Raw genomic sequence first — 26,276 nt, forward strand, 5'->3', positions numbered from 1 at the left:
CAGAATCAAAATAAGCGTACAACCACATTCTTCCAGTTCTGCAATGCGGATACAGGGATATTGTTGTGCACGGACGTGGCAGCTAGAGGGCTGGACATTCCTGAAGTCGACTGGATTGTTCAGTATGACCCTCCAGATGACCCCAGAGAATACATTCATCGAGTGGGAAGAACTGCCAGGGGCCTAAACGAAAGGGGGCATGCCTTGCTCATTTTGCGTCCTGAAGCATTGGGTTTCCTTCGTTACCTGAAGCAATCCAAGGTCCCATTAAGTGAATTTGAGTTTTCCTGGTCCAAAATTTCTGACATTCAGTCTCAGCTTGAAAAATTCATTGAAAAGATCTACTTCCTTCATAAGTCAGCCCAGGAAGCATATAAGTCGTACATTCGAGCATATGACTCCCATTCTCTGAAACAAATCTTTAACGTTAATAACTTAAATTTGCCTCACATTGCTCTGTCATTTGGCTTCAAGGTGCCTCCTTTTGTTGATCTGAATGTGAACAGCAATGAAGGCAAGCTGAAGAAGAGAGGAGGTGGCGGTGGATTCGGCTACCAGAAGCCCAAGAAAGTGGAGAAGTCCAAAATCTTCAAGCACATTAGCAAGAAGTCTTCCGACAGCAGGCAGTTCTCTCACTGAAGACGTCCTTCCACCTTCGGGGCTTAGTCCTGAGAGGAGTGGTTTTTCTTGTTCTAACAAGGACTTTTGACTGTAGGATTGGGACTGATCTAACAAGAGTGTAAATTGGCATGGAGTGCAAGCAATGAGCACTATTTCCAGCAAGTCTTGTTTATGTTGAGTCATAAAACAAAAACGAGTTCATTTTTTCTTGATTTCCCAAGGACAGCGCAAAGGGGTGTTTTTGGTCTTTGTTGTGATTAAAGGATATTTTGAGGTAAAAAAAACAAAAAACAGATGAACTTCACTGTATGCTACAACATATAGTACATATCTATAAACAATTGAATATAAAAAAATAAACGAACAAGCAGAACAGAAACATACTCATAAATACAGAGAACATTTTGAAGGTTGCCAGATGGGAGGGTGGTTAAGGGATAGATGAAAAAGGTAAAGGGATTAAGAAGTACAAATTGGCCTTTCCAGCGGTGACAGCTTCCTCTTGACACCTTGTTAAGGATCTCCTTCATCCCTCTCCGGGAGAGAAAGGAAACACAAGAGAAAGGGCCTGGTGCAGAGTCTCAGTTTCTACTTCATGGGTGTGCAGTGCCCAGGATGCTATAAAATCACCACCTTTAGAAATGCACAAACAGTGTTTTATGTGTTGGTTGCTCCACTGTCCTGTCTCAGCCTACAGGAGGAAAAGCAAGGCCGATAGAGGGTGCTCCTTCAGAAAGAAGCAGCACTAAAAGCACCCTGACAAACGGGGAACCATCCCAATAAACACACTTTAGATTTAAAATATAAAAGAATTGGTTGTTATAGAATAGTCATGGGGATATAAAGTACAACATGGGGAATATAGTCAATAATCCTATCTAATAAAGGTGATATGCAAATTGACCATCACTCCAACACACAAGATGGCCACCCCCATGTGGCCACAAGATGGCCGGCAGAGAAGGGCAGTTGGGAGGGACCAGGCCTGCGGGGGGGGGGGGGGGCGTTGGAGGGGACCAGGCCTTCAGGCGAGGGCAGTTGGGGCGACCAGATCAGCAGGGGAGGCCAGTTAGGGGTGACCAGGCCAGCAGGGGAGCAGTTAGGCAGTGATCAGGCTGGCAGGGGAGTGTTAAGGGGTGATCAGGCTGGCAGAGGAGTGGTTAGGGGGTGATCAAGCTGGCAGGCAGAAGCAGTTAGGGGCAATCAGGCAGGCAGGCAGGCGAGTGGTTGGGAGCCAGCAGTCCGGATGTGAGAGGGATGTCTCAGACTGGAGAGGGTACAGGCTGGGCTGAGGGACACCCCCCCCCCCCCGCACAAATTTCGTGAACCGGACCTCTAGTCTGTATATATAAAAGGCTAATATGCTAAATGTCTGACCATCCGACCAATCGCTATGATGCGCACTGACCACCAGGGGGCTGATGCTCAACGCAGAAGAAGCCATGACATACACTGGTCATTTACAGAGAAACAGCAAGGTGGACCTGGCACCCACAAAGCAACACTCGACTTCCCCCAAGTGGAACACAAGCCCTGCCACCGCCCTGGAGCAACAGCCCACCAAATTGCAGCTGACACTGCTGAGATCCCCATGGCGCAAAGTGTTGCCCATGGCCCAGCCCAGCCTGGAAACAGTGGCTGTGGGCACCGGGTAATGACATGACATAGCAACTCCGGGCTTCCTCTTCCTAGCAACAACTAGCCTCCTTGCAGTTTCTTCAGCCCAGGAACATGACTTGCTTTATAGCCAGGTGCAAACATTTCACACTTTAACCAAATGTCTGTGAAGTGTTTTCCCGTGCCTCATCCCATTTGATACACACAGAAGTCCTGGAGTAGGTAGACAAGAGATTCGGTGGAATCCTATTTTCTTTTCATTAGCCAGAAAACGGAGATTTAGAAAGTTTAGAAACTTGACCTGACTGAAAAGAAGTAAGAAATGGTAAGACCTTGAAAATGACCAGGTTTGACAGAGTATAGTCAAACACTGCTGCAGCTAAGTATTTTACTCTTTGTTCTCCCTGCGTGATCTACAATAATAATCTGCTTCGTGTTGATATTTACTGCTGTGTTGCTGACAATTACCTGAAAGAGAAGTTAGGGTGCCTCACCAGGCTGGAAAAAGTTTAGCTAAATCAGAAAGCAGGTCTAATTTAGCAAGTTTATCTATATATATAAAAGGCTAAGTTGGTGTGTGCATGCACAATATATATAAAACTCTCCCTGGCGCCAGTCACACGCATGTGTTTCAATCTGTCATTGTCGATCATGAATTTGGTTGATACTTCTAGTATAGAGAAAGGGTGAATAGTGACATTAAAATACTAGTATTTCTTCTAATTAATTTCTTTTCAGTGTGCACAAATTCCTGCACCGGCTTTAGTATTCTAATAACTATGTAAGGTGTCAGATGGGTATAAGATTTAACAGCAGATCACTTGGTAAGTTATGTAACGTCTAAGCACTGGCATGCATACCTGAAACTAATATAATAATGTATGTCAACTCTAATTGAAAAGTACAAATGATTTTTTAAAATTAAAATAAAGAGCAAATCCAATGGAATAGCATCATGTAATAATTATAACTTAAACTAAATTAACTATTCATGTCTAAAAAAAGAGTCTGTGAAAGAAATAATGATTTAAATAGTGCAGATGATTGTACCCTCCATTTTATTTAGCGAACATGGGCCCGTTTAGGGGTACGTGAAGTGGATATCAGCTATCTTTATGTACTGTTCAATCTATAAATAATCACTTTTCTAAAATTTTATCAAACCACCTACTAGCCTCATTCCAGGGATGTCTTTTTTTTAAATTTTTTTCTTTATTGATTAAGGTATTACATATGTGTCCTTATCCCCCCATTGCTCCCCCACTCCCCCCACTCATGCCCTCACCCCCCTGGTGTCTGTGTCCATTGGTTAGGCTTATATGCATGCATACAAGTCCTTTGGTTGATCTCTCCCCCTTATCCCGACCCTCCCTTACATTCCCTCTGAGGTTTGACTATATGATTGATGCTGCTTTGTCTCTGGATCTGTTTTTGTTCATCAATTTATGTTCATCATTATATTCCACAAATGAGTGAGATCATGTGATATTTATCTTTCTCTGACTGGCTTATTTAGCTTAGCATAATGCTCTCCAGTTCCATCCATGCTGTTGCTTCTGTTTTACGTCAGCATAGTATTCCATTGTGTAGATGTACCACAGTTTTTTAATCCACTCATCTGCTGATGGGCGCTTAGGCTGTTTTCAAATCTTAGCTATGGTAAACTGCTGCTATGAACATAGGGGTGCATATATCCTTTCTGATTGGTGTTTCTACTTTCTTGGGATATATTTCTAGAAGTGGGATCACTTGGTCAAATGGGAGTTCCATTTTTAGTTTTTTGAGGAAACTCCATACTGTTCTTTACAGTGCCTGCACCAGTCTGCATTCCCACCAGCAGTGCACGAGGATTCTTTTTTCTCTGTATCCTCACCAGCACTTGTCGTTTGTTGATTTGTGGATGATAGCCATTCTTACGGGTGTGAGATGGTACCTCATTGTCGTTTTGATATGCATCTCTCGGATGATTAGTGACTTTGAGCATGTTTTCATATGTCTTGGCTCTCCTTATGTCCTCTTTCGAAAAGTATCTATTTAGGTCGTTGCCCATTTTTTGATTGGGTTGTTTATCTTCCTTTTGTTAAGTTGTATGAGTTCCCTGTAAATATTGGAGATTAAACCTTTATCAGTGATAACATTGGCAAATATGTTCTCCCGTGCAGTGGGCTTTCTTGTTTTGTTGATGGTTTCTTTTGCTGTGCAAAAGCTTTTTATTTTGATGTAGTCCCATTTCTTTATTTTCTCTTTAGTTTCCATTGCCCTAGGAGCTGTATCAGTAAATATATTGCTACAACATATGTCTGAGGTTTTGCTGCCTGTGGATTCCTCTAATATTTTTATGGTTTCCTCTCTTATGTTTAAGTCCTTTATCCATTTTGAGTTTATTTTTGTGTATGGTATAAGTTGGTCTAGTTTCATTTTTTTGCATGTATCTGCCCAGTTTTCCCAACACCAATTATTGAAGAGACTGTCTTGACTCCATTGTATGTTCTTGCCTTCTTTATCAAATATTAATTGAGCATAATGGCTTGGGCCGATTTCTGGGTTCTCTATTCTATTCCATTGGTCTATATGTCTGTTCTTGTGCCAGTACCAGGCAGTTTTGAGAACAGTGGCTTTGTAATACAGCTTGGTATCTGGTATTGAGATCCCTTCTACTTTGTTCTTCTTTCTCAGGATGCTGCAGTCAGTGGTTCTCAACCCGTGGGTCACGACCCCTTTGGGGGTCGAACGACCCTTTCACAGGGGTCACCTAAATACATCCTGCATATCAGATATTTACATTATGATTCATAACAGTAGCAAAATTACAGTTATGAAGTAGCAACGAAAATAATTTTATGGTTGGGGGTCACCACAACATGAGGAACTGTATTAAAGGGTCGTGGCATTAGGAAGGTTGAGAACCACTGACTGCAGCTATTCGGGGTCTTTTTTTATTCCAGATGAATTTTTGGAGAGTTTGTTCTAGGTCTGTGAAATATGCCATTGGTATTTTAATGGGGAGTGCATTGACTCTATAGATCCAAGGGTGTCTTTTAGGTCAGAATGCAGCATCTTTGTTCATATATCTCTGCCTCCAAAATGCTGTCACTGGCTAATTGCTTTTTCTTTATCCAAATTAACAACAGTTTTCCTATCTCTTCAGTGGTCTGTGATCATTATTTCCTTCACACCCTTACCAATATTAACACTCTTGATGGCCTTTTTGTGTTTTAAAATTAAAACATAAGCTAATCATGCTTAATCTTCTTTTGAAAGCCAAGCTTATAGCCCCTTTGAATCTGCGTTTTAAAAAATTCATTAACATTGATTAACACTGATTGAGTTATATTTAAAAAGGACTTGAATATCAAATTGTTCTAAAATAAAATCTTAGTGGAATGTTGAAATTCTTAAGCTACATTATAATCATACTTTAATTATAGATATGTATAGGGTTATACTTGAAATCAGAATGTCAAGGGTCAAAATATTTAGGAGAGAAATAATCACACTCAAACAGGACTGAAATACTTATCTCAAGCATAGCAATAAGCATAAGAATGGTTTATTTATCAAATAATCAATAAGAGTGGACTCTTGATTAGAGATGACAGGGGAGTTCCCCCTAGACTTATCTCAGAGACTGTCAATTAGAATTATTAGGTTGTGATAATAAATGAGTTTGACCAGGTATTTTCCTCTTTGATTCAGGCACTTTCCCTAGTGTAATGACCTATAAGGAAGTAATCTTCCTAGTTCAGATTTCCTTTGATTTAATGCTCTGGTACAAACCTTTGTAAATATTGCCATCCAGATTTTCTAAAAATCCTAAAGTACCTATGTTTCCAGATGTCTGAGATATATATATGTGTGTGTGTGTGTGTGCGTGTGTGTGTATTCACAGGAAGGACTAGTCCTCATGGGAAAGTGAGTCAGTAATTGGAAAAATAAACTTTATTATATATACCAGTTGTCTCATAACTTAATATTTACCAAAACCAGTCAATTTTTTGCTTTTCTAGAAGACTGAATAAGAAAAGGACTAATTTAGAAATATAAGGGAGTTTTCTGAAAGTGATTAAAATCAAAGAGGAGAGTTTAAACAGTGATAATATAGCACTGTGATTAAAAGCTTTAGCTCTGATGGGCCCAGTTTACCAATATGACTTTAGAAGAGGTGTTTGATTTCTCAGGACTTCAAATTTTTTATGTGAAAAGTGGAGATATGACACCAGTACCTACTTCCTTGGTATTATTTTGAGTGCTAAATGAGATAATATGTAAAAGCATTTACCACTATACCTGGCACATACAAAATGCTCATAAAATGATCTAATTAATGTACCATTCGCTTTCCTGTCTTGCCTTAAAGAAAGAATTGTTTGTTCAAGTTTATTTTTAACATGCATTTGCTTTTGAGGATTTAGTATTGTGTGATTTCATAGATGAATTTACTTACTCCATCAGGATTGAACTGACTAGTTTTTTTTATAGGCAAAGGTATGCAGTGAAAACTCTTTGACCTATTCGTATACTTGAATATCCTAATGTAGTGGAGAAATGAGATCTTCTTTCAGAATGCTGCATTTATGCAAATCAGCTGTTTCTCAAAGCAAAATCACTTTCTGCCTACAGTTTTGCAGAGTCACATTTTTAATTTGTAGATCACTATGACAATGACATAACTATTACAGAATGCTCTTTTCTTTAACAACTGATATGTCCTGCCTCTCCTCAAAGTCTGCACCATAGTGTGCAGTCTGATTTTTCTTTTCTCTTCTCACCCTCATTCTTTTATTCAGCATCCAACCCCATGGATATGGGATGGGCCAAACTGAGAATATGAGGGCCCCATTTTTGTATTCCTACCCATGTGATGCTGTCAAAAGGGTTGCACAGGTAGTCTTTTAGCTGCTTCCTCTGAACTGGCAAATGCCTGTAAGGCAAAAGCAGTCCCAAATGTGTCTCATTTTTTTCTTTTTTATTTCTTTCTTTGCTGAGTCTTACCTTGGTAATGTTTTAATTTATCTCTCTGATGCCTTCAAGCACATAGTATTTTATATTTTTTTAGTTCTTATAGATGCTCTCAGCAAAAGGGTCACTATATTTTATGTAGTCCACCACTACAGGAGCCAAATTCTTCACTGTGCTGTTTTTTTCCTCCCTAAGGTCTTCTGTCTATAACACTTCCCCATTCTCTAAACTATTTCCCTCTTAGTTGTTATATGTCAGCTTAAATGTTACTTCCCCTAGGCAGCCTTCTCTAATCCCACAGAGTAGATTCTAATACATCTATTAAATGTTGCTGCACTCCCTATAATACCACCCACCATACTCATAATGTTTTTCGTTCAGTGTCTTGTGTTCAGCTGTGGATTCCTATAGGCTCTTCAGGGCAGTCTCATCATGTCTGTGGTCACCTCCATATCCTCACTGCCTAAGCAGATGCCTGGGTATTCTACCTAAACAGTGAAAATAACTGTTCAGTTGAAGCATACAGTAGCGAAAATTAATCTGTGCTCTTAGAAGTCAGGATAGTAGTGAGATAACATAAGTGTTGGTGAGAATGTGGAGAAAAGAGAACCCTTGTGCATTGTTTTGGGAATGTAAACTGGTGCAACCACTATGGAAAAGAGTATGGAGGTTCCTCAAAAAATTAAAGATAGAATTACCATATGATCCTGCAGTCCCACTCTGGGTATATATCCAAAGGAAATTAAAATAAGATCTTGAAGAGATGTCTTCACTCCCATGTTCATTGTAGCCACGATGTGGAGACAACCTAAGTGTCAAACAGATGAGTGGATAAAGATGTGGCATATAGATGGAATGGAATATTCAGCCATAAAAAGAAGGAAATCCTGCTTTTGTGACAACTAGGATGGACTTTGAAGGTATTATGCTGAATGAAATAAGTCAGACAAAGAAAGACAAATACCATATGATATCATTTATTTGTGGAATCTTTTACAAAAGCCAAACTTACAGAAACCGAGAGTAGAAAGGTAGTTACCAGTGGCTGAGGGAAATGAGGAGACATTGATCAAAGGGTACAAACTTCAAGTTATAAGTTGAATAAGTTCTGGGGATTTAGTTTATACTGTGATTATAGTTAATAATACTATATTATATACTTAAAAGTTGCTAAGAGAATGGATCTTAAATGTTCTCACTTCCAAAAAAATTGATCATTGTCTGATTCTGATGGTGGTGTCAGCTAACACTGTGATAATAATCACTTTGCAATATGTAAGTGTATCAGATCAACACATTACACACCTTAAATTTACACAATGTTGCCTATTATATCTCAGTAAAGCTGAAAGAAAAAATCAGGATAGTAGATGCCTTGCAGGGGTTAAGGTACCTAGGATTAGCTAAGTACATAAGGGGGATTACTAGGGTGCTGAAGATTCTATTTCTTGATCTGGGTGTTGGTTTCACAGCTATATTTAAAAGAGAAAATATTGGTAAATATCAATGAATATAAAATGTATAAAACAATATCTTGTGCTTATAGCTAGGAAGAAATGTAGAGTAGTTAGGGCATGTAAGGTATCAATTTATGAAATGTCAGGATTAAAGTACTGCTTTAGGCTCTAAAGAGGTGATTCCTTCTGCTTCCTAAAATCACTATAATAAGCAATTTTGAAATTACAAGGGAGTGATCCAAATAAATGTTAAAATTTATTTATAATCTGGAAATATTTCAAATAGATAAAAATTAATTACATTGAGTTTTTCAGTAAAAGTACCTTTAAGAAATTTTAGACCTATTGTCTGTTTTGCTACTTCCCATATTGCTAGGTCTGTTTCTAAAGTACTCAATTTGGCAATATCCCTTGAGAAGTATATGGCACTTAATGTGTATTGTTCCCTAGAGGAATTATGAAAGAAAGAAAAGATGCAAATTTTCTCTTGGGATAAAATAGAAAATTAATTGAAGAAGAAAGAGTTCATAATTTAAGGTATAATTAATATTGGGAGAAAATTCTACTATATAATTTTCATATTTGTTGATTATGCTTTCTTAGTTTTAATGCCAGTCATCACTAGCAGAATTCATGTTTTTTTGCAATAGGTTGTATGTCTTTTGTTTGTAGTTTCATTTGGTTGGTTTATATACAGAGATATAAGCTATAATAATCATTTTTATGCATTATCTTCTTACTCTTTCTTTACTTGCTTTAGACCTAGCAGTTGGCTTTTTAATTCCATTTTAAGATTCTGAAAGAAATACTTCCACAAAAAATGAATTGTATTTTTGTTATAGTGATTCTGCTGCATGGATTACAAGCACTCTGTCTCCATGCTTGGATAAACTCCATCAAAAGCACATTATCCTCCTACTTCTGTGGACAGCTGCCTAATTGTATCTGCTGTAACCACACGCTGTTGGAACATGATACCAATGAAGAACAGAAATGATAAATTACTCCCTGCAGGTGATAGTGATAATGATAATTTTTAATTTCCTTCTTTCTCATAAGGTCTAGTCTGATCTTATTTCATTGGCTGCCATCCTGTTACACACACATACACAATACGTTCTCTTTAAAGAAATACTCATTGCACCAAAATACATGAGAAAGTAATTTATTTATTTTTTTCCAATAATCTTTCTTCAAATGAGCATTGTTCTTAAAACGAGCTGCATCTACCTTTATATGTGTTGGATAAACAAGCAAATTATGACTTAAAACAGATTTTTAAATGATTCGATTTACAAATGCTGTGAATTTTTTTTTTCCCTTTTTGTGCAATGCACAAAGAGATGAACCGATCATTCTGAAACTGTATTCTGATGGTTAGGAATATTTAAGATGCACAGTAAAGTTACATGTCTTATTTTCCTATGTACTTCAAAGTAATTATGGAGGATTTTCAACAAATTACAAGTATGATCAAGCTGTTTAAGAAATTTACTGTACGCATGTGTTTTCCTTTCATTCTGGTTTTGTTTTGGTTTTTTTTTTCCATCATCATCAGTATTGTTCTTATTTACCACTCATTTTCCCTTCTCTCAATCTAAGGGCTTTATAACTAAGTTTTTTCTGACTGTTGTATAATTCAGTGAAACTTTATTTAATTGTGACCTTGCCTTTGCAGATTAACCCAGCTCTTCGAGATATTTGATTTTAATGCTTTTTCCCCTCAGCTGTTCCTTTTGCCCCTGACAAGATATATATGTGGAACAAAAGAGGAATTTATTCTGTGGTCAGGTCTTCTAACATATCTGATCTTTTTCAAGCACATGTCAAGCTGTGCTGCAGTTATTTATTACCATTGTCTATGAGTCTTCATTTTCAATTTCCTATGCTTGTTGTTTGTTTGTTTTTTCTTATAGTTGAATGACACCCACAGAGAAAGGATAAATTTATTGAAATTAACATTTAAAAGATCTAGAGATACCCTGGCATGATGATAATAAGGTAGTGAAACTATAAGTACAAAAAGGTGGCATATTCATATTCTGAAGCAAAATAGTTTTGTTCGCAAATCAACTGACATATTTGGTTATAATGGCTTTGCAGAAATAAAAACACTAGTCATAGTTCAATTGGTTTATATAACTATGTTTCAAGGTTAAGGTTTTTTTTCTCTCCTAATTTCTATTTTAATTATTAAGGAAGACTTATACAGCAAAAAATATATATATTTTAAAAACTGTTTTCTTTGAGTAGCATTCTAGATCTTGCTTGTGTTTGAAGGTAATTACCAATTTTTTAAACCAGAAATTCCCTTTGGTTTTTCAGAGTAAGAGTCTTTCACTGTCTCAGTTATATGAATGCCAGTCGACAAGTAGATTATCTGCACATACCTTTTATTTATTTATTTATTTATTTATTTATTTATTTATTTATTTATTATTTAACTAGAGGCCTGGTGCACAAAAATTTGTGCACTCGGGGGGGTGGGGGGGGGTGTCCCTCAGCCCGGCCTGTGCCCTCTCGCAGTCTGAGACCCCTCGGGAGATAACGCCCTGCTGGCTTAGGCCTGCTTCCGGGTGGCAGAGGGCAGGCCCAATCCCTAGGTGCAGACCCTGGTCGGGCTCAGAGCAGGGCCGATTGGGGAGTTGGGGCACCGCCCCCTGTCATGCACAGAGCAGGGCGGATCTGGAGGTTACAATGCCACCCCCAGTCACGCTCAGGGTAGGGCCGATTGGGGGGTTGGGGCACCGCCCCCTGTCACACTCAAGGCAGGGTCGATGGGGAGGTTGTGGCGACACCCCCTGTCACGCACAGAGCAGGGCCAATCCGGGGGTTGGGGCGCTGCCCCCTATCACACACAGAGCAGGGCCCATCAGGGGGTTGGGGCTCCTTAACCTGTCACGCACAGAGTAGGGTCGATCAGGGGGTTGGGGAGTTCCCCCCTGTCATGCACAGAGCAGGGCCCATCAGGGGGTTGGGGAGCTCCCCCCTGTCACTCAGAGAGTAGGGCCGATAGGGGAGTTGGGGCATCGCCCCCTGTCACACACAGAGCAGGGCGGATCAGGGGGTTGGGGCGCCGCCCTCTATCACCCACAGAGCAGGGCCGATCAGGGGGTTAGGACGCCGCCACTGTCACACTCAGGGCAGGGCCGATGGGGAGGTTATGGCTCTACCCCATCACACACAGAGCAGAGCCCGTGGGGGGGGGGGGGGTTGTGGCGCCACACCCTGTCACACACACAGCAGGGCCGATCAGGGGGTTGGGGCGCTGCCACTCTCACACTCAGGGCAGGGCCGATGGGGAGGTTATGGCTCTACACTGTCACACGCAGAGCAGGGCCCATTGGGGCGGTGGGGGGGGGGGGGGGTTGGGGCGCCGCACCCTGTCACACAGAGCAGGGCCGATCAGGGGGTTGGGGTGGCGCACCCTGTCACACACAGAGCCGCAGGGCAATCAGAGGTTGGGGAGCTCCCCCATATCAGGCACAGAGCAGGGCTGATCAAGAGGTTGGGGCGCCTTCCCCTGTCACTAACAGAGCAGGGCGGATAGGGAGGTTGTGGCCCCACCCCCTGTCACACACAGAGCCGCAGGGCGATCGGGGTTTGGGCGCTGCCCCCTGTCATGCTGATCCCGGTGCCGGGAGGCATATTACCCTTTTACTATATAGGATAGAGGCCTGGTGCATGAGTGGGGCTGGCTGGTTTGCTCTGAAGGGTGTCCTGGATCAGGGTGGGGGTCCCCACTGGGGTGCCTGGCCAGCCTGGGTGAGGGGATGATGGCTGTTTGCAGCTGGTCACACACCCTTCAGGGTGGGGGTCCCCACTGGGTGCCTGGCCAGCCTGGGTGAGGGGCTGAGGGCTGTTTGCTGTTGGTCACACACCCTTCAGGGTGGGGGTCCTCACTGGGGTGCCTGGCCAGCCTGGGTGAGGGGCTGAGGGCTGTTTTCAGGCTGGCGGGTGACGGAAGCTCCCAACTTCTCCTTTTTTCCTTTTTTTTTTTTTTATTCTGGGCCAGCTTTAGCTCTGAGGCTCCAGCTCTTAGGCCTCCGCTGCTGAAAGTAGGTATCTGGTTTGTTTCGGTTTGAAACAATGTATAACTCCAGCTCTGAGATCCCAGCTCGCTGAAAGCTGGTTTCTGGGGTTTTGTTTACCGTCTATGTTTGTTACAGTGTTCAAACTGCAGGCTCAGAGGCCTGCAAGGCCTGCAAGGCATGGTTTCCTCCTTCACTGAAGCAAGCAAGCCTCATGTTAGTTTCAAGCTGCCTGGCTGCCTGGCTGCCTGCCGCCATCTTGGCTGTCAGTTAATTTGCATATCTCCCTTATTAGCCAATGGGAAGGGTAGCGGTTGTACGCCAATTACCATGTTTCTCTTTTATTAGTGTAGATAGTTTCTATTTTTCTATGAGAATTCCTATCTTCTGATTCATTTCACTGTGTTTTCTATTAGATGTTGTACATCCTTTGTCATGTGGATTCTCGTAATGTTATAACTGTCTGGATAATGCTCATGTTTAGTGTTTGCAGGCAATCAGACCAATTCAAGTCAAAACACATGTTTTGTCAATAGTGTCTGTGCAGAGAGTGGATCAAATCTTAGTCATTCTCTAAGCATATGTTACATTGTTTTGGGTCTTTCTGTATATGCACGTAAGGAATTAGTCTTAGATTTGTACAGGTTTTTCAAATCTTAGTTCAGTTCTCTAAGCCTTTGCCACTTGATTTGGGTTTTTTTCCCACACACATTTATTCAAGGTTTAATCCTAGGACTTGTGCCAGTGATTTAAGTTTTAATTCAATTTTTTCAGCCTCTATTGTGTTGGTTTGGATCTCATCTGAGCTGTGTAGCTCAGGGGGTTAGCCTGAGACTTGTGCAGCTTTAGACATAGAATTAGGTATCCTCTGCTTTCTTTCTTCCTCATATTTGATCTACACTCTCCATTTTTTTCAAAGTTGAAAATTATTAGGTCCATCTAAGTGTAGTTATTCAATCATTTTATAAAGTGCACTATATAATGAGACTAGTTAATTTAAGAAACTGAAGACTAAAAAAAGTTAATTTAAAATTTATTAAGAACCTGCTGTATAACAGATTTGTGCTGGGTAAAGGGCATAAAAATATAAATTACTCATAGGCTTTACTTATAAATAAGTTACAGTCTGATAAGGCAAACTAAACTAAAATATAGATGATAAGTGCTGTAATAAAATTTTATATCATAGGACATTCACTCAGCAAATATGAATTGTGTTCTATGGGCCAGGCACTGCACTGGCCATGAAGGATATAGTGGTGAACATGATAGACATAGGAATAAATTTAAGTAAACAGTTAAATTAGTCATTGGAGAAGTATCAGGAAATCAGCTGGAAAAAAGGTTATATATTTTAGAAATGTTCTCGTTAGCTACATGGTTTTCTGTAATAACCTGTAGCTGAACACTACGTTGCTTTATAATCCTATTTGACAGAATTATAAATAGTGTTTCGATTTTTCTTTTGGTATCTAAAGTATAATGAACCTGAAGGTTAAATATTGAATTTGGTTTGGATTCAATCCATATTAATCCTACAGATCAATAAAACTTCACGTTCCCAACAAAAGCAGCAGTGTCCTGTTTTTAACACTTTAAGAGCTTTATTTAATGCCAGTTGTAAAAATAGGTTAAGTTAAGCTAGTCCCAGTAGTGAAAGAAAAAGGAATGGTATTTAAAGTTTAAACAAAATAAATGAAAACTCTATATTCATCTGAATGTTAGTTTCTTTTAGAGACCTTTTTGTACTATCATAGTAACCCTTAGTTACTTCGAGTTTCTCTTTTGGCTATTAGCTTAACATAAGTTTTATTTGAGTACTATTACTGATCTTTATTTTATTTTCAGAAGAAAAAAAGCAACATTTAAATATTCCATAATCTCATTGCAAAAATATTCATAATGGTTTGCTTTAAAATTCGATGCATAATAATATCAGAAGAAATTTAATGAGCTGTTTTTGTATAAAAGTATGTTTTAGTTCTTTATTGCTGTGTAACACAATACCCAAAAACTTAATGCTTTGAGGTCACAATCATTTAGATTTATGGTTTATGATTCTGCAGTCTGGACTGGACTTATCTACTAGTTTTTCTGCTGGTCCCTCCTGAGTCTCTTGAGCTGCTGCAGTTGTCTGGAGGCCTGACTAGTACCACATGGTCCAGTATGCCTTACCTCGCATGGCAGCAGGAGAGTCTGGACCCACAAGGGCTGCTGAGCCTCTCTCTCCTTATAGTCTCTCACCTTTCAGTAGTCTACCATGATCATTTCTCTAATAAAACATACTGATTATTTGATTAGCCTTGTTACCTTTATTATTGTGTTGTTTCTGTGGGGAAAAGCCAAATTATATTACTTTATTTTTACTTATAACATCTTTTCCAGAAAAAATGGTGACCTGCCATAAGTTTAAGAGGTATCTGGTCTTTGAAATGGTTTTTTTATTTGCCATGTTTTAAAAGACTAAATAGTAAATTATGTCATGTAATTAGTTTGTTTGTTTGTTTGTTTATTTATTTCATTTATTTTTTAAAAACAGGCAATTGCTGGCTACTTTGATATATATTTTGAGAGGAATTGCCAAAACAGGGTAAGTATTATGAGTTGTCTCATAAGAATTAATTATGTGAAATACATTGCATTTTATTTTTGTGCCCCAAGGTGTTTGATCATAAGCATTTTGCTATTGTAAGCAATTGGAGCTTGTATTTGATGTAGTAGATTAATGTACCATGATATTAAATATCTTGTACTTCATCAGATACTTTTGAACTCCACCATTGCAGGTCGTGTTCTCTACGGGCCCCCAGAGTACCGAAACACACTGGAAACAAACAATATTTCTATTGGAAAAGCCATTTTCAGTTAAAGCAGGTGAGAGAGAAATGTAGAGGGGGTAAAGTTTCTTATTTATTCTGAAGCATACAATATTCATTCATTCTACAACCACTTTTTATGTGCCCACTCTATTTGAAGGGCACATAAAATAAAGTTATACAGGCCGAAGCCGGTTTGGCTCGGTGGATAGAGCGTCGGCCTGTGGACTGAAGGGTCCCAGGTTCGATTCCGGTCAGGGGCATGTACCTGGGTTGCGGGCACATCCCCAGTAGGAGATGTGCAGGAGGCAGCTGATCGATGTTTCTCTCTCATCAATGTTTCTGGCTCTCTGTCTCTCTCCCTTCCTCTCTGTAGAAAATCAATAAAATATATTAAAAAATAAAAAATTAAAAAAAAAAATAATAAAGTTATACAGGTTTCAAGTATACAATTCTATAATATATCATCTGTACGTTGCATTGTGTGTCCACCACCCAGAGTCAAGTCTCCTTCTGTCACCATTTATCCCCCCCATTACTCTCTTCTACCTACCCCACCCTCCTTTCCTTCTGGCAATCACCACACTACTGTCTATGTATTTTTTTCTTAATCCCTTCATCTTTTTTACCCAACCTGCCTCCCATCTGACAGCTGTCAGTCTGCTCTCTATATCTATGAGTCTGTTTCTGTTTTATTTGTTTATTTTGTTAATTAACTTCCACATATAAGTGAAATCAATGGTATTTATCTTTCTCTGACTCACTTATTTCACTTAGCATAATATTCTGCATGTCCATCCATACTGTTGCTAAGGGTAAGATTTCTTTTAAAGAAGTAATTTAAAAGAAAACTTATATTTACATCTAATATCTGCCAGTTAAAATGTATGTTACATATTATGTACTTATTATTTTGAGTACCACAGAAGAATTCAGAAAACTTTTCTTTAATGATAACTAGTATTTACTAAGTTGCAAATATAACCAAAAGAAAATATAATATTTTCATTTCCCAACTGACTAAAGAGTAATACTACCATAAAGGTAAAGTATAAATAGAAGAGAATGTTCTTCAGTAGGTAGCATATTCAAAATATATTTGTCTGGAATTCACTCAATTGTCTCTATCTCCTCAAATCCTACAGTATTCAAGGACTGGTCACTTCTGCCTTCCTTTGTTTTATATCTCATTGGTCATTCACTTATATGAGCACCCATAGTTCTTCCATATTACACATTTAGCTCCAAAAGTTGGAGTTTGGTTATAAAACCTTTTTTTTTTTTTTTAATTTAAGCAGCTTATTACATAAGTCTTCTTGTTTCCATTTTCTGAAAGCTTCCCCAACTTAGAAAAGCTGAATGTACAACAAATTTCAGTGAAAAGTTGTCCAACATCTCTAGTAACTCAGGAAAAAGATAACTAAAACGACAAGGCACTGTTTCTTATTCATCATTATGATGGGAAATACATAAAATTTAACAGCACCACGTGCTGACAATAATGTAGGCAAATATAACTTATACTCTGCTGCTGGTAGTCTTAATTGGTACAGCAACTTTAGAAAACAGTTTGATACCATCAAGTTAAGAGTACATGAACCATCCCTACAACCAGTTTTTTTCTAGGCATGTGTTTTGACAGTCTTTCCCACAATCTGTGTACAAGAACTTTGACAACAGTGGTTTGTAGAGGTGAAAAATTAGAAGCAACCTTAATGTCCACCAGTAGAAGATAGATAAATTTGGTAGTTGCATACAATAAAATATAGTAGATAAATCATATATGTGTGTCTATCGAAAGCAACATTGCAGAAAAATAGTGGCAGAATGATTCCTGCGATATACCATTTATGTGAATTTTAAAAACATACATACACACATAGTAGAGGTAAGAAGTAACACTTAAGAATGATAACCGCTGAATTCAGTGTAGTGGTTACCTTTGGGGAAAGACAGAAAGAAGATCAGGGAAGGCTATGGAGGGGTTTCAGTGCCAGATATCTGAACTGTTTATTTTTAATATTGAAGGAATTGTAGGAGAATGTTAGTATTTGACAAAGCTGAGTAGTGGGTCCCAGGTAGTCATTATATTCTCTATACATTTAAAATATTTCATAAAATTCTACAGTTTTTATTTCACTGTTGATGCATAAGTTGAATTTAGTAGATGCAGATAAACACTATTAGGTAAGTGAGTGGATGTGACTATGTTCCAATTAAATTTTATTTACAAAAACAGGTAGCCAGCATCAAAACTTTTCCATAAAACAAATCTCCAGGCACAATTGCTTCATTGCAAATTTTCCCAATAACTTAAAAAAGAAATAATACCAAAATCTATATAGTCTCTTTCAAATAAAGAGAGCTAAATTTATGAGTAGTATTATGTTGATAACAAAAACTAGACAAAGATAGTACAAGAAAATTAAGCTACAGACCAATTCCCATTATGAATATAGATGCATAAATCCTCAACAAAATACTAGCAAGTTGAATCCAGCAGTATTATAAGAAGAACAATGCCATTACCAAATGAGAGGTTTATTCCAGGAATGCAAGGCTTATTCAGTATTTTTAAGTCATTTAATGTGATCCACAAGCTACCAGAATAAAAAGAAAAACACATGATCACACCAATGACTAGAAAAATCACTTGATAAAATTCAATTTCCATTCATGATAAATACTAAAGCAAACTAGAAATAAAAGAACTTCCTCAACCTGATAAAGGCATCCACACAAAGTCAACAGTAGCACATAATATACAGATGATGTATTGCAGAATTGGGTGCCTGAAACCTGTATAATTTTTTTAACCAATATCACCCCAATAAATACAATTTTTTTTAAAAAAAGATAAACATTCTAAGCAATAAATATGTTTTATAATTTAAAAAAATAAAAAAGTAAGAAAAGACAATGTGAATATTTTCCCAGACTAAGATTCTACATTTGGCTAAAAGCAAAATGGAACTGTATAATAATGAGTCTAATTTGTTTTTGTTTTGTTTGTTTGTTATTTTATTTACAATGTAATTAAAAAAAAAATCCCAAAAGAAGTGCTCTAAACATTTGAGCACTTCCAGCATTGTGGGAATAAGAATGAATACTCTTAAAAGAGTTAGAGAACATTTACTTTAAGGTTAAAGTCAGGTTGTATGTTTTTCTTTTTCCTTTAAAAATACTAATGTACAATTTTATTTTACAAACTTATGTGGCAGTGTTTACTTAAAAACCCCAGATCATTTTTGTGTTATTTGGCTTTGGAAATATGATTAAAATCAGGCTATTTCTCTTTCTCTGTGTATACCTAGTAAGTTTTTAAATGGAGAATCCATTTATTTTTTCTTTCATTTTTTTAACTTTGAGCTTTACTAGTGACAATAATGAATTTTTTTGTTCCTTCTGGGGAAATGAAATGTCATTGCTCTGAATGAAAATAACTTTTAAAAACCACTGAATTTAAACCACATGAAATGAAATTAATTTTGTTCTTGATTGAACTGCAGCACTGCTTTGTGGTATCCTAATAGCCGTCTGCCGATGATTAAACAAGGTGGTACAGCTCAGCTCCATAGAGAATGTCTTTTGCAGCTCTCACCACGGTATACACGCTCAACAACATCAGTCATTTTATATCTATTTGACACTGATTAATTACTTCGATCTATTCTGGTGCTACAGACACTGTCCTAAACAATTGAAGGGAGTTCAGCAGTGTGAATTATGTATTTATTACTGTGACCCTTCCTGCTATTTAATTAACTTAAATAGATGGTATTTGCACCCTCATTTTGAAATTAAGGTTATTGTAAAACTAGCTATTTTACTTGTATTTCACTTTAAGACATGAAAATTATACTGAGATTATAAGGCAATGTTTTGCCTTTTAAGTTATTCAGATGTTTTGCTTGTTTAATAGTGATGCTTAAAATGTTTTGTGTGAAAATTTAACAAAAATATCCATTAATAGTTTATCTTGACTTGGGCTCTATGTCTAAATTGAGGAATGCACAGAGCTCTTGTAGGCATATCCTCTAAACCTGAAATGAACTTGAAAACCTGCTTTATAAGCACTTGGAACATTCCTCTTTGATCCTTACACTAAGGATTGAAAGAACATTTACAAACAAGCCAACTTAGATATTTTTAACACTTCGGAGGCAACTTAAATCAAAGAGGAGCAATCATTAGCATATACATACCAAATGGAAATATTTGTAAAAATACCTCACATACATCAACAAGAAAGTCCCTAAAATAAATGTACAAAGGATTTTTTTTTTTAATATTTATTGATTTCAGAGAGGAAGGAAGAGGGAGAGAGATAGAAACATCAATGATGAGAGAGAACCATTGATCAGCTGCCTCCTGCACATGCATTGTCGGGGTTCCGGCCCACAACCTGGGCATGTGCCCTGACTGGGAATCGAACCCTGACCTCTGGTTCATAGGTCGACACTCAACCACTGAGCCATGACAGCCAGATCACAAAGGATTTTTTAAGATAGTGGTTAGACATTCTAAATGATACTCATCACCACAGATAATCATTGACATGCAAATCAAAGCAATCCAATTCTGATGATTGTTTATCTCAATATCAGGTATTTTTAATTGTTTTATGTTCTTTATTTATTCATTTAATAATAAACAAAAGTATCTTATTGAAGTGGGAGCCAAGACAACAGGTAGTATTTTCTTTTGGCATCTCCCTCTGAGGGAGGCTAGCAAAGCTGATGGGGCCACCACGTGGACTTACGGAGATGGTTTGGTTTCTAATAACACCCAATGTTGATGTCAATGGCAGAGTAAAATGAATACATTTGTGCCTTTTATTAAGGTGTCCCACTTTTAGTAATACATCATAAGGAGTTTATTCAAAATTCAGACTTATTTTTTATTCTTTGCTATTCTAAGAAGTGAAAGTAACATTGTTTTCATTTGTTTGCCTTTCTTTAAAGTATCTTTATGGAATTTTTGTTCATATTGTCAAATCTTCAACCTTTTCCTTTTGGTTTCTGACTTTGGTTTCATATTTTAAAATATAACATTACTATGTTTACACGTTTTTATTGAATCCTTTTCCTCAGTGGTTCCAAATGCCCAACTTGCCATGTACTGAATCTCCTAACAGATTTTTAAATTTTTCTACATTATATATGTATCTGTGTTTAGTTCTAAAGCACCATATTTTTAAAACATTTTTATTCTATAATTTACATGCAATAAAAATTCACATTTATGTTGTATAGTTTGATGAGTTTTGACAAATATATACACCACCCTTATCCTATATAATAAAAGGGTAATATGCAAATCACCCGAACGGCAGAACGACCAGTCTTTACAACACACACTGACTACTAGAGGGCAGATACTTAATGCAGGAGCTGCCCCCTGGTGGTCAGTGCACTCTCACAGGGGGGGCACTACTCAGCCAGAAGCTGGGCTCACAGTTCGTGAGCGCAGTGGCGGTGGCGGGAGCTTCTCCTGCCTCCACTGCAGGTGGGCAGTAAGGAGCAAGGGGTCCTGGTCTGTGAGAGCCCCAGACTGCGAGAAGGATGTCTGCCTGCCGGCTTAGGCCCAATACCCCCGGGAGCCTAAGCCAGCAGATGGACATCCCCCAAGGGATCCCAGACTGCAAGAGGGTGCAGTCCGGGCTGAGGGACACCCCTCCTCCCCAGTGCATGAATGTCATGCACCAGGCCTCTAGTAAAAATACAAAATACTTCCGTCACTCTAAAAAGTTTCCTTATTGAACCCTTGTGTGGACATCCCCAATTCCAGTACCCAGAGCAAGGCAGACACTGGTCTGCTTTACTGTATAGTAACATTACTAATTAGCATCACTAATATTAAAGTATTAGTATTCTTTCAGAATTTTATATAAATGGAATTACACAGGATGTACTCCTGCTTCTTTTGCTCAGCATGCTTTCATCTGTGTATCAGTACTTGGTTCCTTTTTATTGACAAGTAGTATTCCTTTGTATGGATGTATTCCAATTTACTTACGCACTCAGTTGCTGCTAGACTTTTGGATTGTTTTCCGTTAGGGGTCATTATTAATAAAGTTGCTATGAACATTCATCTAAAAGTCTTTGTGCAGACATGTTTTCATTTCTCTTGGGAAAATACCTGGGAGTAGAATTATCAGGTCTTACGGTAAGTGAATGTTTAACTGTATAAGAAACTGGCAATTTTTTTTCAAAATGACTGTACTATTTAACATTATCTACCACCACTGTATGTGCAGTTGCTCAACATCCTCCTTGCCAACACTTACAAAAAAAGTCAGTTCATTTAATTTAAACCATGCTAATGTATAATATGCAGTGATGTTATGCTTTTAATTTTCATTTACCTGATGACTAATAATGTTGAGCCTCTTTTCATATGTTCATTGGCCATTCGTATATTTTTTTGTGTGATGTTTCAGTTAAAATATTTAGCTCAGTTTTTAAGTGGGTTGTTTGTCATCTTATTATTGAGTTGTCAGAATCTTTATTTATATAGATACAAGTCCTTTGTCAAATATATGTGTTGCTAATATATTTATTCCAATTCCCAGCTTTTCTTTTCATGGTCTTAATGTTTTTTTGAAGTTTTCTATCTTAAGAAATCTTTGCTACCCTAACATTATGAAGATTTTCTTGTATGTTTTCGTCTAAAAGTTTTTATAATTTGGCCTTTTAAATTTAGGTCTATGGTATATTTTATGTTAATTTTAATATTAGTAGTTTATCTTTTCCCAAATGTGTATTAGATTGCTCCACCATCATTTCTTGAAAAGACTGTCCTTTTTCTATTTAATTACCTTGGCTAATTGACCATATGTGTGTAGATGGGTCTGTTTCTGGGCTCTATTTTGTCCCATTGATCTAGATGTATGTTCTTTTTCAAAATTGGTTTTGTTTGGATTCTATAATTGAAACACTGTTTCAGCTCCAGCTCCGAGGCCGGCTGGCTGAAAGCAGGTTTCTGGGGTTTGTTTAGCTTCTATGTTTGCAACATTGTTTCTTAGAGTGGAAGCTCAGAGGCTGACAGCGGCAAGCGGGGAACCTTGGCTTCTTCCTTCACTGGAGCAAGCAAGCCTCCTGTTTGCTTCAGCTGCCTGGCTGCTGGCCGCCATCTTGGCTGGCAATTAATTTGCATATCTTGCTGATTAGCCAATGGGAAGGGTAGCAAAGTTATGGTTAATTACCATGTTTCTCTATTATTAGATAGGATAGATAGATATGTCTAGTGATGGAAAACTATGTCAGCTTTACCATTTTTGTGGGATATATAGAATGTGTCAGTAATGATATCTTTATACTCTAAAATAAATATAACTATTAAATGGTTTTGATATGTTTTACGGTGCTGTTTCACTACCATATTGAAAAACATCCAGATTTATTATCTCTTAATGTTGGGGGACTTGCAGTTAAAAAAAAAAGTAAAATATTTATTCACTCCTTGGGTAGTTTTATATAGATCTCTTAGTCACTTTATATGGACTCTTTGTGTGTTCATCCAGATGGTGAAGCTATACCTGCTGCTATTGGGCGTGATCTTACTCTTATTAAAGCAGGGAATGGTGATCAGTTACAACTTAATAATCTCTTTTGTTATTTTTAATTAGCTCTTGGTAAATAAGTGAAAAAAAAACTTAAATGAGAAGTATTTATACTCAGAAAAGCACATAGATATAACATATAATTTCATTTTGGAATAAAATAAAATTTGGAGCATACTCTATAAGATTTTAGGGAATCAGTTTTTACATTTAAAACAAGTATGTAATGTTTTTTGTGTTTACTGTTTCACCTGTGTAGGTTCTGTTTTCCATTTACACTGTTAGCACCTTCAAGGCTAACAGCCTTGTCATGTGACTCTATACATTTATGTTTTCTCAGCTATAGTTTTCTGTACCTGAGAATGTCATGTTCTGAAGGCTCTCTATAACATGTGTTTTCTCCCTTAAATGCCATTCCATGTGTACTCCTTAAGTTAACCATGATTTTAGCCCTCAGGTCATTCTTTTATTAAATTCTTGTGAAACATGCCTTTTACTGCCTTTCAGCCATCCCCAATTTTCACTCTCAGCATACTTTAGACATAAACCTGTTGTATAATTGTTGGTGTAGCTATTTCTCTTTACCTGGACATCATATGAACTCTTTGAGGGCAGGAACCGTATCTTGTATCTTTCTGTGTGCTCAGGATTCACCATAGGAACTCGTATTCAGGAGTTCAGTAAAACTACTCCCCAATCCCACATGACCACTGAAGTTTTGCTCTTTCTCAAAAATTTGACAATTTAAAAGTTTTTGAAAATTTAGTGAAACATCTCAACAGCAACAACAAAAAAACAGAAGTACTGGTGTACATTATTACTTTTCTGTTAGGACTGTTTTCCTTGAATTCTTAAACATACTTTTTGCCTTTCTCCTGTAGGTGAATCCTTGAAAGGAAAGATCACGGTCCAGAAGAATAAGAAAGATCCACGTTCTCTCATTGTGACCCTGACATTGAATAATTCAACTCAAACTTATGGTCTCCAGTGAAAAAGCCATGAAAGCACAACTAACTTTCCGGGTTTTTTTTGTGGGGGTGGGAGCGTTGTGGATGTAGGGGGAGCAGTTTTATGTGAGCACATGGATGATTGATCCTTTCCTAATGAGTCTCCTCAGTAGAATTGTGGCAGGAATCCAATGTAATACAGCCAAGGAAGGGAATCCACTGGTCCTAGTGATCCACCTACATAACCACATTCTTGGAAGTCTAGTTGGTGAGATTTAACCAAACCAAATGACCCCTACATTAAGTTTAGCTTTATTGAAAATCATTTAAATTGGCCTACATATGGAACAGACATGGTCTTTGTTATTGTTTAGTTTCCTATTATAAATTTTAAACAGTACTTAGTTGTTATTTGGGTAATGTTTTATTAAACCAGTAACTACACACAAGGCATTGCACATTTTATTGCAGATTTCCTCTCTGAGGAGGAGTATTTGTTAGAATATCAGTATATAATAGATTCAAGACAAGTGTAAGGGACTAAAATATGGAAAAGCGCATCACACAAATCATATGATTATTTTGTAGTGCTGTAGTTTTCATTTTGTAGCTTTGCAAATATTCTTTAGCCATTTACTTTTCTAGCATTGCCCAGGAAATCTAATTTCAATATGTTTATTATAGGTTTCACAAAAGTTTTTAAAGTTTGGGATAAATGTGTACTTATTTACTAACATAATGCCTTCTTCAAACTAAATTTTTGTGCAAAGCTAAATGTGTAACTGTTGATCTATCACTCTTTACAATTGTGTCATTTATCGTTGACTCAGTTTGAAACGCAGAATAGAAAACATTTAATAAAATGTATACAACAGCCATTAGCATTATAAAATGACATTTCAAAATATTAAGGCCTTTTATAAAATCAGAAGCATAAAAATTTTATTAAAGTACTTGACATACAATATTACATTAGTTTCAGAAGGTGTGCAATATAGTGATGCAACATTTATTATAAACATAAAATGATCCTCACAATAAGTCTAGTAGCCATCTGTCACCATAAAATGTTATGGTGTAATTGACTATATTCCCTGTGTTGTACACTACATTCCTGTGGCTTATTTTATAACTGGAAGTTTATATCTCATCCCCCTTCACCATTTTCACCCATTCTTCGTGCCCTCCTCCCCTCTGGTAACCATCAGTTCTCTGTATCTATGAATCTGGTTTTGTTTTAGATTCCATATATAAGTGAAATCATCTGGTGTTTATCTTTCTCTAGCTGACTTATTTCATTTACCATAATACCCTCTGGGTCCATCCATGTTGTCAAAAATGGTAAGATTTCATTCTTTTGTATTTCTAAGTAATATTTCATTGTGTGTATATACATCATCTTCTTTATTCATTTATTGATGAATACCTAAGTTGCTTCCATATCTTGGCTATCTTATATAATAAAACCCTAATATGCAAATCTACCAAATGGTGGAACGACTGGCCGCTATGATGCGCACTGACCATCAGGGGGCAGACATTCAACGCAGGAGCTACTCCCTCGTGGTCAATGTGCTCCCACAAGGGAAGCACTGCTCAGCCAGAAGCCGGGCTCACGGCTGGCGAGCACAGTGTGGTGGTGGGAGCCTCTCATCCCTCCGCTACAGGTGGGCGGTAAGGAGTGAGGGGTCCCAGACTGTGAGAGCCCCGGACATCCCTCGAGGGGGTCCCGGACTGCGAGAAGGCGCAGGCTGGGCTGAGGGACATCCCTCCACCCCCCAGTGCACAAGTGTTGTGCACTGGGCCTCTAGTTGTAAATAATACTGCCGTGAACATAGGGGCGCATACGTCTTTTCAAATTAGTTTTTTACTTTTCTTTGTGTAAATATCCAGAAGTGGAATCTCTGGGTCTTACGGTAGTTCAGTTTTTAATATTTTGAGGGATCTCCATACTGTTTTCTATACAACAGTGCAGGAGGATTCCTTTTTCTCCACATCCTCACCAACACTTGTTATTTGTTGACTTTTTAATAATAGCCATTCTGACAGGTGTGAGGTGATATCTCATTGTAGTTTTGATTTGCATTTCTCTGATGATTAGTGATGTTGAGCATCTGTTCATATGTCTGTTGGCCATTTCTAAATTGGGTTGTTTGGGATTTTTTGATGTTGATAAACAAGTCTTAAAGGAATTGTTTTTAAAAAAAAAAATAGGGATTTTTAAAGAGGTGGGTCACATGCTTCTTTTCAGTTCAATCACTGGC

At 37.8% G+C, this 26,276-nt stretch overlaps 1 protein-coding gene across 9 annotated transcripts in view; it reads left to right on the forward strand.

Annotated features, from left to right (window-relative positions):
- The window catches only part of PRMT3 (protein arginine methyltransferase 3), a 92,242-nt gene extending 67,192 nt beyond the window's left edge, over positions 1–25,050 (forward strand). For 2 of the 9 annotated variants that reach the window (XM_036325654.1, XM_036325655.1), the window contains 3 exons: positions 15,225–15,275; positions 15,472–15,559; positions 23,947–25,050. In XM_036325654.1, coding sequence (XP_036181547.1) covers positions 15,225–15,275; positions 15,472–15,559; positions 23,947–24,056 — 249 coding nt within the window. In that variant the 3' untranslated portion in view covers positions 24,057–25,050. Of the gene's footprint in view, positions 1–474; positions 891–7,987; positions 8,118–9,496; positions 9,669–10,570; positions 10,656–15,224; positions 15,276–15,471; positions 15,560–23,946 lie in introns of those variants that run through there. The other 7 variants (XR_004970456.1, XR_004970454.1, XR_004970457.1 and 4 more) reach the window with 7 other exon arrangements.
- Positions 25,051–26,276: the final 1,226 nt, after the last annotated feature.

Source organism: Myotis myotis, unplaced genomic scaffold (genome assembly GCF_014108235.1).
Source record: "Myotis myotis isolate mMyoMyo1 unplaced genomic scaffold, mMyoMyo1.p scaffold_m19_p_10, whole genome shotgun sequence".
Lineage (NCBI taxonomy): Eukaryota > Metazoa > Chordata > Mammalia > Chiroptera > Vespertilionidae > Myotis > Myotis myotis.